Source organism: Leptonychotes weddellii, chromosome 8, assembly GCF_054177405.1.
Source record: "Leptonychotes weddellii isolate Sample4059 chromosome 8, ASM5417740v2, whole genome shotgun sequence".
Taxonomy (NCBI): Eukaryota; Metazoa; Chordata; class Mammalia; order Carnivora; family Phocidae; genus Leptonychotes; species Leptonychotes weddellii.
The window spans coordinates 80,743,824-80,756,963 of NC_138376.1; the positions used below are offsets into that span (position 1 = coordinate 80,743,824).

The window sequence follows — 13,140 nt, forward strand, 5'->3', positions numbered from 1 at the left end:
TTAAAGGATTTATAAAATTCATAGCAGTTTATTGTAACAAGAGTTAATAGGTCATGTTTGCATTGTTTCAAAGGCTGAAGGAGTTAATGTGTTTAGGAAAATAATTCAATGTATTTCTGTTTACTTTTTCAAAGATTCAGTTGTTTTCAGAACCACAGTTTCAAGGTCGCAGTCAAGGTTTTGAAGAAACAACAAGTCAGATTGATGATTCGTTTTCTACCAAGTCTTGCAGAGTTTTAGGAGGCAGGTAAGTCAAACAGGGGACTGGCAGAGCCTGATCCCTGGGAGGGGTTAGAATTCACGTATCAGCAAGTATTCAGTGACATCCTGGTGCCTGGTGTTCTGCGAAACCACCAAATGCTACCAGACCATCTTGGTACGAAACTGTACCTTGAAGCATCTGAGCGCCGGACATCAGAGTGCATGGGATCACCACGTCGCTGTACAATGTGATTCGGACCAGGTTCTCTAGTCTCTAGCCTGTCCTGTCACCTGCAGCAGGACTCTAGATAATCTCTAAGGTGCCTCCCAAGGCACATTTTTTTTTTATAGGTAGATCGGCGTAAGATAGGCATTCTACATGTCTGGCAGCGGATGGCTGGAGTGGGGCTGGTCTGTATGGGATCAGGGAGCACACTGCTCTAGAGCTGGGAAGAGAGAAGGTGGGATCAGGTCGTGAAGGCTCCCCCGAGCATATGAGTTTAGATGGATGCCGTAGAAAACACAAGGGAAAGGCAATGAGCTCATAATGCCATGCTGAAAACAGTTTTACAAAAGCTTTAGAAGGAGGGGAGCCCAAAGTCAGGGAACGTTGGTCAGGAAACCCTTGGAGCCACCTGTGCAGGTGATGAGGAATTATGTCTAATAATAATAATGATAGTAACGGTGCCTTTAGTCATATTATAGTTCTCTGTGGTCTCAACAGCATGAGCCTATCCTTTAGCCTTGTGCAGGGGAGCCTGCCCTGGCTTTGCATTTGAGCGCACAGATTTCCGGTCACATTCCACAGTGTATCAGCACACACCTCCGTCTCTGTCCCGGTTCCTCTTTCTCCCCTGCCCTGCTGCACTTAGTAGGACCAGATACGTACTTTTGTTGTTCACTTATCATCTGTCTCAGTTCACTGGAGTGTGAACTTCACGATAGCAGGGACTTCATTTTGTCCTCGCTTCTGTCCCCAGCAATGGAAAAGCACCAGACACACAATTAGCCCTCAGTAAGCATTTGTTAGATTAAAAGAATGAACAAAAAACTCACCTCTTCTGGGGAAGCTGGTAAATCGCCACATTACTAATAATGCTGAGGCCCACAGGGGCTACACGACTTGTCTACGTCACTGTGGTATTTTGACTCATGGCCCAGTACGGAGGTGCTGGAAATGAGGATGAAGGAGAGAAATTCGGGGAGGAAACCCATAGATCCGGGTGGCTGTCTAGCTGTGACGGCTGAAGGATTATTCAGACAGGGCTCAGGGGCTGGAGAATGGGGGCACCCATGAGGGGAGCAAGGAATACTAGAAGGGGCACAGGGAAAACATGAATACTTGCATGGAGAAAAAAATGGTTTCCCAAATGCAAAACTAACAGCTGACTTCTTAGGAATATTAATTTGCAACAAGATGGAAAGCAGTAAATAGGTCTAGGCATTTTTGAAGAAAGAACAGAGAGCCATACAGATTGTGCTTTATAGCAGGCTACCTCTCAAAATCAGACTTCTTGGGTGGGAATATTCAAATTACATATCGTACATGCATGTCTGGGTGTGTCTGTAGTTTTTTTTGTAGCTGATCTCGCCTACAAAGCTTTAAACATATGCTGTTGGTGACTTGCATTTTAACGCAACTCATGTGGTTTTTCCTATTGTAGCTGGGTTGCCTATGATGGAGAAAATTTCTCTGGTAATCAGTACGTGTTGGAAGAAGGCCACTATCCTTGTCTCTCTGCAATGGGATGCCCGCCTGGAGCAACTTTCAAGTCTCTTCGTCTTATAGATGTTGTAAGTATGTCAGTGTGAATACAGGGTGATGGAGATGTGGGGCTCACGTAGCTGACGGAGACCAGCAGGTCGGCTTCCTCAGGACTTAAGGTCAGAGGCAGAGAAAGCAGTTGCCATAGAACTTTCCATCCTGTAACTTTTTGGTCTCTTTTAAGATCTTTTTATTTATTTATTTATTATTATTATTATTTTTTAAGATTTTATTTATTTGAGGGAGAGTGAGAGAAGGAGAGGGAAAAGCAGACTCCCCGCTGAGCAGAGAGCGCAACTCAGGGCTCGATCCAGGACCCCGGGATCATGACCTGAGCCCAAGGCAGACGCTTAGCCGACTGAGCCGCCCAGGCGGCCCTCTTTTTAGATCTGGTTTGGTTTGCTGCTTTTCTCAGACTCCAGGCGTAGAGTGTTGAGTCAGCCGTGGTACAGCAGTCAGCAGGGGTTAGTTCGAGGCACCTTTCGGGTCTTGTTTTTTTCCATCGCATACCTGATCCCTATTTCTATTCCTCTCTCCTTTACAGGCACCCATTCTAATGTGTTTGCGATACAGCTTGGATATTATGTTTTTTAAAAAATCTACGTATTAGGCGCCTAGGTGGCTCAGATGGTTAAGCGTCTGCCTTCGGCTCGGGTCATGATCCCAGGGTCCTGGGATCGAGTCCCGCGTCGGGCTCCCTGCTCAGTGCAGAGCCTGCTTCTCCCTCTCCCTCTGCCATTCCCTCTGCTTGTGCTCTTCTATCTCTCTGTCAAATAAATAAATAAAATCTTAAAAAAATCTACATATTGGCTTTTAGTTTACATACAGTATGATGCCATAGTTCTCATCATCATAAACAACCCAATACTTACATTAAAAAAATTTTAAGAGCTGTCCATTATGCTGAACGTACATCCAGTTTATTGATTCTAATTGGTGCAAGTATTCATCACCATATTTTACTTAATCCTCACACACACACACACACACACACACACACATACATATCCCTATTGACTTGTGTGAGAGTCTCCTGGGGGTGTGTATTTAAAAAGAGTGGATTTGCTGGATTTCACATGCATGAATATGCAGTTTCTCTAAGTATGGCCAAATTCCACTACTTGAGATCTTGGCTAGCAGAGCATGTGGGTCCTGTTTTCTACATCATTGCCATTACTGGGTATTCTCTCACTTTTGTCAGTTTGAAGAAACTGGGCAGAAAGTATTATCTCGTTGTGATATGTTTTACTATTAGTGAGACCGGGCTTTCATACACTAATTAGTCATTTGGGTTTTCTGTTCAGTGAACTGCCTGTTTTACAGCCTTTGCCAAGCTCTTGTTTAGTTTTCTGTATCTTTTGTTGTTGTTACTGAGTTGCAGAAAGTCCTCGTGGTTTTTCAATCTAGCACTCTGTTGTTTTAGAGACTTGCAATCATGTCTTCTCCTGGTTTATCACAGTTCCTTGCTAGTTCAGATGATAGTGTCCCTTTCCGAACAGAAACCTTCAATTTTGATGTAGCCAAAGTGATATTCAGTAAAACAAAACATCAAAGGGGCACCTGGGTGGCTCAGTCGTTAGGCGTCTGCCTTCAGCTCGGGTCATGATCCCAGGGTCCTGGGATCGAGCCCCGCATCAGGCTCCCTGCTCAGTGGGGATCCTATTTCTCCCTCTCCCACTCTGCCTGCTTGTGTTCCCTCTCTCTCTGTCTCTCTGTGTCAAATAAATAAGTAAAACAAAACATCAAGATAATGTTCAGATGTTCAAGTCTGGATGTGTCTGTAGTTTTTTTTGTAGCTGATCTCGCCTACAAAGCTTTAAACATATGTCGTTGGTGACTTGCGTTTTAAAAGTAGGGAGAACATACATGAGGTGGCTTATCTCCTCCCTGCCTGCCTGTTCAAATAACGGAAATGTTGACCTTTCTTGAGATGTGAAAACAGTAGCAGAGAAACATGGGATGATGCGTAAGATTCATTAGCTTATAAACAATAAAATATCTAAAACTTTAATATTTAACCTGCCTAGAATTCTAAAAGCTACCTCCAAATGTATATTTAAAAAACAACAACAAAACAAACCCACCTCAGTGGTCAGGTTTTCAGACGCCTTCCTTCAACTAGCACTTGGCATACGTGCTCAGGCCACTTCTGATACTCATGTCGTTTCCTTCTGTGTTTTATATAACCTCATTCCTGCACCATACAAACCACCTCTACGGCCTCATCTGCTCTGTTTACTGCTCCACAGAAATCTTTGTACACGTCAGGGCACATCCACATAAATGAGGCCGTAAGTGTCCACACCCTAACCACAAAACTTTAAGCAGGGAGGGGATTTTTGATGTATTATTTATGATCTTAGGATTATTATCATTAGAGCATAGACTGGGGTCAGGAGGGTCTGTAATTTGAAAACAAGCATGAGCTGCCAGCTTTTTATTTTCTCAAAATCGGTGGACCTCTGTGCTCTGGTCCTCTTTCAAATGAATGAGGGCTTGAAAGTGGGGCTTGCACCTTGGTTTTTTGTTTTCTTTTTCTCTCTCCTAACAATTATTCCTACAGGAAAGCTTGGGAGCACGAGTACACAGAATCTGTTGTCTTACTGACAATTAAAACAAAAAAGACATTTGAAAAATGCTTACAAGGGGAAGGTTCCTTGATTAGGTAATTACCACTGTCCCACTAGACCCCAGACCGCCACCATCCTTAGACCCTTACCATTTATTTACGTACATGGCTCTCTAGCCCCTCCTTATCCCCAATAAAAAAATGGCAAAATTGAAAATAAATTACAAGTGTTGATGATTCAAATACCCCTTCCTTTGTGCCTAGGATATGTGTCTCCCCCCTCCCCCCCCGCTTTAAAACACCATTATATTTGCCTACCTTTCTATGCAGTAGAAAACCTTCCTGCCCCTCTGTCCTTCCTCTCTTTAGCTTTGGAGTACAGGAACACCCAGAACTCCAGGGAAAGGGACTTTAGGACAGGCTAAGCCTGGTCAGATCTTGTGATTTGTCCTTAACAAGATATTTCTGTATGAGTCTGAATTATTATCAAAGCTGAGTAATAGAACACTATTTTTGTTCAACAGGAATTTTCTGAACCAACAATTATTCTTTTTGAAAGAGAAGACTTCAAAGGAAAAAAGATTGAACTTAATGCAGAAGTAGTTAATCTCCGATCCCTAGGATTCAACACACAGATGCGCTCTGTTCAGGTGATTGGTGGCATGTAAGTGAGTTACCTTTTTATTCAGTAAAATATTTGATTTTTAAAATTAGGTTTAATCATATTTCTTTCTTGCCTATGCTACCTTAAGCAAACTGAAATATAACCTCTTATCCCCTTATTTCCTGTGAGGATTAATAATCATGCACCTTCATAGCATAGTTTTCCCACTGGGAAAAGTCATGTGTGAGGTAGTTTTCACCTCTTCATCCAGATTTTTAATTTACTTAAGGAGAGGACTTTGTCTTTAGCTCAAGTTCCTAGGGGAATCCTTTGCAAACCAGTGCTCAGTAAATATATTCAGCACTTTTTTAGCAAGTAAGAAAGGGAGCTGATTTTTCTTATCCCTTTGAAAGGCCAAGTCCTTGGGCTTTGGAGTAAGGGTCAGGATTTTCCTTTACCTAAGAATGATTAGCAGATGCTGTGCACGATAATTAAAAGTCAATGTGGAAAGATTTTTCTCAACTTTGAATAATTTTGGAATTAAAATATAAAAATGAATAAGGACTACCCATGTAATAAGTATTTTTAAGAAATTATTTTTCTTTCCCTCCTAAAAACAACAGGCATAATCTATCTATATGCATCAGATATTGGAGGGGCCTACAGTTATTAACAAAACTATTATGGATTACTATGGTGGTAGAATTATGGGTGATTCCCCCCCAGAAGGTTTTAATATTTTGTTTTTATGATAAAATGGCTAAGATGATAACATTTTAGAGTTCCGGGATTAAAAGCAGAGAACATTCTTCACTGATGTCATACATCAGCCAGAGAGGAAGGTTGCTGGGTTTCCTGCATGCCAGTGTGTACTAGAACCCATACTTTTTCAGGTGTGGGTAACAGCATCTTCGGGCAGAGAGACCAGAGTATCTTCAGCAGTTTTCTGGATTGAGGAAGATTACACTTGTTTTAAATAAACATTTATTGAGTTATTTTTATTTAACCCTTATATAATACATAGCATGTGTCACACACTAAGAACTTCACAAATAGTAACTATTTAAATAAAAGATTATTACAACTGGGGGTGCCTGGGTGGCTCAGTCGGTTAAGTGTCTGCCTTCAACTCAGGTCATGATCCCAGGGTCCTGGGATTGAGCCCCGCGTCGGGCTCCCTGCTTCTCCCTCTCCCTATGCCCGCACCCCCTTTTGAGTGCTCGCTCTCTCTCAAATAAATAAAATCTTTTAAAAAAAAATTACAACTAAAAATGTTTTATGAAAGCCTCACAGGAAGTACGGGGCAGCCTTGTGGAAAGGACCGTATTTCATGGCCTTATTAAGAGGGAAAAACTTACCTGTTTCTATTCAGGAATGGATCTTTTCGGCATAAATACTCATGTACCAAGAATTTCCTACTTGTCAAGAAATGGGTGCTTTAAGTGTTTTAGATAATAAGGTAGTTTCCTTTTCTCCCCCCATGTATGTTTAAGGTATAAAACTTGGTGTAAAAATGGGAAGCACTGTAAAAATAAATGTAACGGCAGCCGACTGTCAATGGATACTGCCACTTACTGTGGTTTTCTACTTTTTCCCCAGATGGGTTACTTATGAATATGGCAATTACAGGGGCCGGCAGTTCCTCCTGTCCCCAGCGGAAGTCCCGAACTGGTATGAGTTCAGTGGCTGTCGACAAATAGGTTCTCTACGACCTTTTGTTCAGGTATTTGTTTTCCCTCTCCAGGTTTTCAGTACTCTTCTCTGAAGTCTTTTTTTTTTTTTTTTTGTAAATGTAACTCAGCTTTTTAGTTTCAGTTTTAAGTATGAAATTGGTCTCTCCCCACCCCCTGAATTTTTGGATTTGGGCTCTGTTTCTGGTGCTGAGGGGTCGTGATGGCTTTCGGAAATGCTACCACACCAACATCCAGCCTGTGGGCTCTCCCCAGGCTCCCCGCCCCAGGCACTTGGAAATTTTGACAAACTCTCCGCCTTGGGAAAATCCTAAAGCCTCTGAGGGATATAGCAGTGATCCCTATTCCAGCCTCACCTCGGATTCTGCCCCTGCTGTCGATGCTTATTCTGTGCTCCTAACAGTACTCCCTATATATGACTACTGCCGGCATCTTTGTCTTCCAGAAACGAATTTATTTCAGACTTCGAAACAAAGCAACGGGGTTATTCATGTCCACCAATGGAAACTTAGAGGATCTGAAGCTTCTTAGAATACAGGTCATGGAAGATGTCGGTGCTGATGATCAGATTTGGATTTATCAAGAAGGATGCATCAAATGCAGGGTGAGCTTTTAGGATTAGATAAGGGTTTGTAATAGCCTCTTTCTTCAAGTAGATGCTATTTCACACTTCCTGGAGCACTTTGAGAACTAAATTAGAAGGTTTTCCATGAAAATATTTATTTGCTGATAGAACCAACCAATCTAGGAACTTAAAATGGGAGGTAAACCTAGCACTGATCCAGGATGGAATATTTACATCCATACCTGATTATGTAGTAACAGAAGGAAGTGTCTGTGTTATTTTCCCCCTTTTCCTTAATCTACTTATTATGATTTATTTCAAAATGCAAATCATTCTTGTTTTATTTTGGAGGACCCTGCAGACTAGGGCGAAGACATATGACCCTGTGTACAACACAGTCCACTGCCTAATTGTCATACCTTGTAAAATGGAAAATGGTCTGTCTCCCTGTTGCATCCCTCCTGCCATATAAGACATGGTAAAGCTGAATGTACTATAAGACTTCATTAGAGAGGCTCACGCTTCTGTTGTAGATAGTCTTTCTAACTCCTTCTTGGGCTTGACTGTTTGCTCCCGATTTTTTTCTTAAACCTTGGTGCCCATGAGTCAGCAGAAGGCATACAGCCCTGCGGAAGGGAGCACAACCTGTTAATTGGGTCTGTTGTGGTTGAGGGAGAAACATCCTTTCAGTAAGCGGAAGTACTGTTTAGACAGGCGTAGAAGAAATAGCATGAGAAGCAGAAGGGGCTGGACTGCAGAAGCATAAAAAAAGCCAACTTCTGTCTTTGAATTAAACACTTCAAGAAAACAGTGCCTTTCAGCAATTACTTATAATTACTTCTAATAAACACTTTAGTGATGTTAACTGTGAATTCAGTAGGTCAATGAGAAACAGTGTCCCAGATTATCACTCTCTTTATCTATTATACACTTTTCATAAGCATTTTCTGTTGCAGGATGTGTTAACATCACGTGAACATATGACTACACAGCTTATATAGAGAGGGTAGATTCACTTCAGAAAAGGCCCCTTAAAATCTTTGCATTAATTCACACTCCACTGCATTTGTATTTTATCCTCTTTTTATAGTTGCCTTTTTGGAACTTTCTAGACATTTCTCATGAAGGAAAGACAAGTGAGTAGGTGGAATTTCAAGTTTTAAAATAATAAAATGCCCTTTAAGCTATTTCAGTGTTACAACAGCCTTTCAAATTAAAGATGCAGTCACATTCCAGAAGGGTCAGGCTGAGCAGAGATGGTTAGGTCAGGGGAGATACAGCAATAGACCCCCGCCTCTGATCATGGTCATTTCTGAAAGGGAGAACTAATGTTCTAAGGTTTCCCTGACTCACGAAGGGCAGAAATCTTACAACGGACAAGAATGGAGAACTTTCCAGCACTCGTGTCACCTGAAATGAAGGTATAAGTATTTGTTGCTTGATCCCAGTTCCTCTGGCTAAAGCCTCCTCTGGGGTAAATGAAGCGGACAACGAAGACAACTTTAAAAGTCAATTCGTGCCAAGAACTGGTCATGATCCTTGAACATGTCTCCGTCTCTCAGCTGCCTTGTCTTTCCCATAAGCAGATAGCAGAAGACTGCTGCCTGACGATCGTGGGGAGCCTCGTGACCTCTGGCTCTAAACTGGGCCTCGCCCTCGACCAGAATGTCGACAGTCAGTTCTGGAGCATGAAGCCGGACGGCAGGATCTACAGCAAGTTGAAACCGAATTTAGTTTTAGATGTCAAAGGTAAGAATCATTTATTTTCTCTGTTGTGTCTGTACTTAACTAAAAATGTATTTTTCACTTGTGAAAATGTGCATACTCTTAATAGTAAGCGATCCCTTGCTCTGGACCAGCCACTGCGAACACTCTCCATGCATTCTAGCTCACGGGCTCTTCCCAGCGACCCTAGGAGCCCCAGGTTCCCCCTCCTCCCCGGTCCCATTTTATAGCCGCAAGAGTAAGGCTCAGAGGGGTTGATCAGAGTCCTAGACCCGTAAGTGCTCAGGTGGAATCTGGACCTAGGCTGACTTCAAACCATTTGTTTTATTATAATAGACTAAAAATCACAAAAGGCCCTGATCTCAGTGAGTATAGCTGAGGATTCTCATGCATATGCATGTATCACCTTATTGAACTAGAGCTCCTTGGTCTTATAAGACAGAGTTTCAAAAGCAAAGAAATGCGACTAGATTGGAAACATTGTTTTTTAAAAAACATGGATTCATGTTTCTTATGTGATCAGTTTTCTGTGTCAAGGTTAAGAGGTTCCTGTAATCCTTATGAGCTAGTCATACCGGGTACCAAAGTGGGGAGGGAAATACTACCTTGGCTTCAGAGAGTTTACAAGGTAGACGCTCCAAGCATACAGGACTATTTCCCACTTGCTACACTGGAACTTGACAAGGAGTAAGGACACCTGGCTTTGAGTCTTGACTGACAAGAACCGTGGAACTCTAGAAGCTTCCTCCGTACGGCTTTGCTTTAAAGCTCCAAGGTCCCTTCCTGAAATGCATTCTAAATACTTCCAGTGCTTCCTGAGTAAGGATAGGGTTCTATAGGTTTATGAACTCTCAGTATAGACTAGGTAGGGGGAACTGCACTAGTCACTGGCCTTGTTAAACTGAATTTCACTTTCTCAGAATGTGGGAGAGTGATGCCACCTCGTGGACATGAGGGAGTAGGTGCAAGGGAAATACAAATCACTCTCGGTTACACTTAATCGGAGACTCGGATCTTCCTCAGCTACAGCTGTTGAACCATTTGTTACCTGCTGACCTTGCCCCAAGATCTATCGGACCAAGGGGCTTTCTTGTAACTTACCTCCTGGTGTCTGGGGAGGGAGGCGTTTTTCGGTAGAAGTCCTGTATTATTTCAGACCCCGTACATTATGACAGCAATGGAAGCAGATTCCTCCTCGCTTTAAAAACATCAAAAGTTTGGGATGATCGCCATTCTCCCCAGAGGCAGAAGAATGAAATCAGATGATTTCTCAAGGACTTTCTAGTCTTCATGATTCTAATTAAGATTATGGTATCTTAACATTCTTTTTGCGTGTATTACATCATAATCCTAAAGAGTGAAGCAAGACAACACTGTGATCCTAATACACCCCCAAATCTCAATGGAGTAGAGTGTGTGTGTCTCAGTGGAGACAGTGGGATTTGCTGGTGGTGGTGACCTTTCTTCCCCACGACACACAGGCTCAGGGCACCTTGCTCCGGTATTCTATCCTACACCTAGATGTGTAGAGGCTCTAGATCATCAGTGATGATAAACTGATTTCTTACAAATGCTTAAAAAAATAAGAACATTTAATTCTTCTTGGCTTGAGGATGCAGTAGGATTTCAATACCTGTCACACTGCCTCACATCTAGAGGAACAGAGTTTTATTTTGATGGAGTCCCCATGATATAACCTTGGTGCAGAGGCTTTTATGCTACGAAAGGTAAGGTATCTGAAACCGTTACTTATTCCACACCGAAAAAAAAAAAAATCAGGTAACACTTTGATGCTTCTCCATCAAAAGAAGAGGCCATGTTTTTTCGCACCCACGTATCTAAATGTCTAGTAGGCACCCTTGGAAAATATTCTTACATTCTGGTGAAAGGGAGTTTAAATTATGCTAATTTTAAAAGTACAGTTAAACTCAGGATCAAGTGCTATGAATTTTTATATACCAAGTGCGTTCCCAGGAGTGGGCATGCTGCCCAGTCCACGTATCTGGGTGTCTTTCAAACCTCCCCTTTGCCCTAATACAGCCATTTGTCATTGTTCATGCAAAACCTGTTCCAGATGCCAACGCTTCCACTACTTTCAAGGCCTGGTACAGCGAATCCACGATCACTGAATATATTTCACCAGCACTCTGTTCCTTTTCCCCTCTCTAGATTCTTCCACCTCCCCACCCCTCACCTCCTCATTTCAGACACCTAAAGAGTGAGTGCTTCCTAGCTTTTAAGTCTTGAGTAGGAAAAGGAGCCCTGGGAGGTAGGACATCCTGTGTGGAGTTGTTGGTGCCCACAGGATGGGATTTGAACACAACCGAGAGCTGATTCATCCTCTCAGCCCAGGCCTTTCCTCTCTGCTTTGTCTGCTACAGGCACATTTCCTTTTATTATTTTCCTTTTCTTTCTTTCAGGGGGAACACAGTATGACCAAAATCACATTATCCTCAACACCGTCAGCAAAGAGAAGTTAACACAAGTGTGGGAAGCCATGGTCCTGTAAACCTGAAGAAGGCAGGAGGAATGCTCCTGGAGGTCTTCCAGCTGCTTAAAAACAAAAACGGACAGAGCCCCAAGGAAAGGGGACCTGCTGCTTCTGCAGGAGCTCTAGGTCCTCCCCTGAATGACCCTGCCATGACCAGGACTATGGTCTCTTTTCAAAAGACTGTAATAGTTTTAAACCAACCATTTGTCCTTCTTTCATTTCCTGCCTTTCATTTCCTTTCGGTAGCTGCTTACCAGGTTGCCTCATTAGCAGCTTTTGGGTGTTTAAAAAAAAAAAAAGTTGTATCAAGACTGGACATTTTAAATTATTTCCAAAGAGAGTGACAGGAGAGAATAGGAACAGACTTCGAGTAGACTTTGTGGGCCTACCAATGCCTTACACTTTACAGGGACGGACAAAAGCTCAAGTGTTAGCATCTGAGAAGAAATGTATCAGGCCAATAATTTTGGTTCTTCGGTTTTCTGGGATCATTAATTATGCTCTATAGTAAAGTGGTGAAAGGTTTATCGAATCATTTTAAGGAACCAAATAAAATACTATTTTGTTAGTATTGAACATTAGTAAGTGTACGGGATTTCACGTCACGTCCGCTAACACGAGCAGGATCTGGCTGATTTTAACCCACTTGCGGGCTGCCCTGAAATGTCACGAACGAGTGTCGCTTAACGCTTCTGTTGCGGATGCCAGACCTGGTTTATCAGTCCATCCTCCCTCCTCTACAATTCGTTCTGAAGCAGTGGCCTATGAGCCTTTGCTAAGCTCAGGCCTGTCGCCTCAGGTGCTGCCCTCCTAGCCAGCCGCACCGGCGCGAGGCCTGCGCGGGCCGCCTCTGGTCTCCGCACCACGGCCCCCGTGGCCACACGGCCTCGGGCGGCAGCCATGACACTTGGGGCAGGCAGTGGGGGCTGACCGGCAATTCTCCAGAGCGTGAAGGAAAGGAGGCCTGGAGCGATGCTTGTTCAAATCGTAGGACTCAGGAAGCCCTAAAACGCAGCGTTTCAGTGAAAAAGGTTAAGAGTTTAACTGCTGACAACATACTGGCCCACACGGTGCTACCCTTCAACCAGGGCCTTCTGCTAGAACCTCTTTGCATATGCTCGTCCTCATTTCATTATCCTTGCTAAGAGTGGTGCTGTCATCCCAGGAAGAACAAATCTTGTTTCCTTTTTATCTGTTGCAGGGTGTTCCCAATGCTAAAACGTGCTCTCCTCTCTCGAGTCTTGGGTCGGCAGCTGTGGTCAGGAGCTTAGCTTCAGTTTTAAAGTAACGTTTGCACATGTCCGACAGCTGCCAACAGGTCTGTCTGGTTCCGAGATGTATAGCTGGGACTTGAGGCCTTTGTGCGGATCACTAGTGCGCGGGGGTCAGACCTCCTGCAATCGCCGGTGTTGAATTTCTCACCTGAATAAACTTGTTTCTGGTTAACTGTACGGGTGAGAGCTGAGCGCGTCCCTGCCGTGGCCGTTACAAGACGTCACAGCGAGGCCGACGGATGAGGAAGAGGCAGG

At 43.2% G+C, this 13,140-nt stretch overlaps 2 protein-coding genes across 9 annotated transcripts in view; one reads left to right on the forward strand and one right to left on the reverse strand.

Moving 5' to 3' along the window:
• CRYBG1 (crystallin beta-gamma domain containing 1) overlaps positions 1–13,057 on the forward strand; it is a 185,798-nt gene extending 172,741 nt beyond the window's left edge. Inside the window, exons 16-22 of the mRNA XM_081828731.1 lie at positions 135–247; positions 1,866–1,995; positions 5,060–5,199; positions 6,739–6,862; positions 7,276–7,434; positions 8,982–9,144; positions 11,541–13,057. Coding sequence (XP_081684857.1) covers positions 135–247; positions 1,866–1,995; positions 5,060–5,199; positions 6,739–6,862; positions 7,276–7,434; positions 8,982–9,144; positions 11,541–11,629 — 918 coding nt within the window. The 3' untranslated portion in view covers positions 11,630–13,057. The remainder of the gene's footprint in view (positions 1–134; positions 248–1,865; positions 1,996–5,059; positions 5,200–6,738; positions 6,863–7,275; positions 7,435–8,981; positions 9,145–11,540) is intronic.
• The window catches only part of RTN4IP1 (reticulon 4 interacting protein 1), a 50,813-nt gene continuing 44,945 nt past the window's right edge, over positions 7,273–13,140 (reverse strand). For 4 of the 8 annotated variants that reach the window (XR_014147870.1, XR_014147868.1, XR_014147866.1 and 1 more), the window contains exons 11-12: positions 10,222–10,470; positions 7,273–9,103 (exon numbers count right to left, since the gene is read on the reverse strand). The gene's annotated coding sequence lies outside the window, so the exon portion shown is untranslated. The remainder of the gene's footprint in view (positions 9,104–10,221; positions 10,471–13,140) is intronic. The other 4 variants (XR_014147867.1, XM_081828747.1, XM_081828746.1 and 1 more) reach the window with 2 other exon arrangements.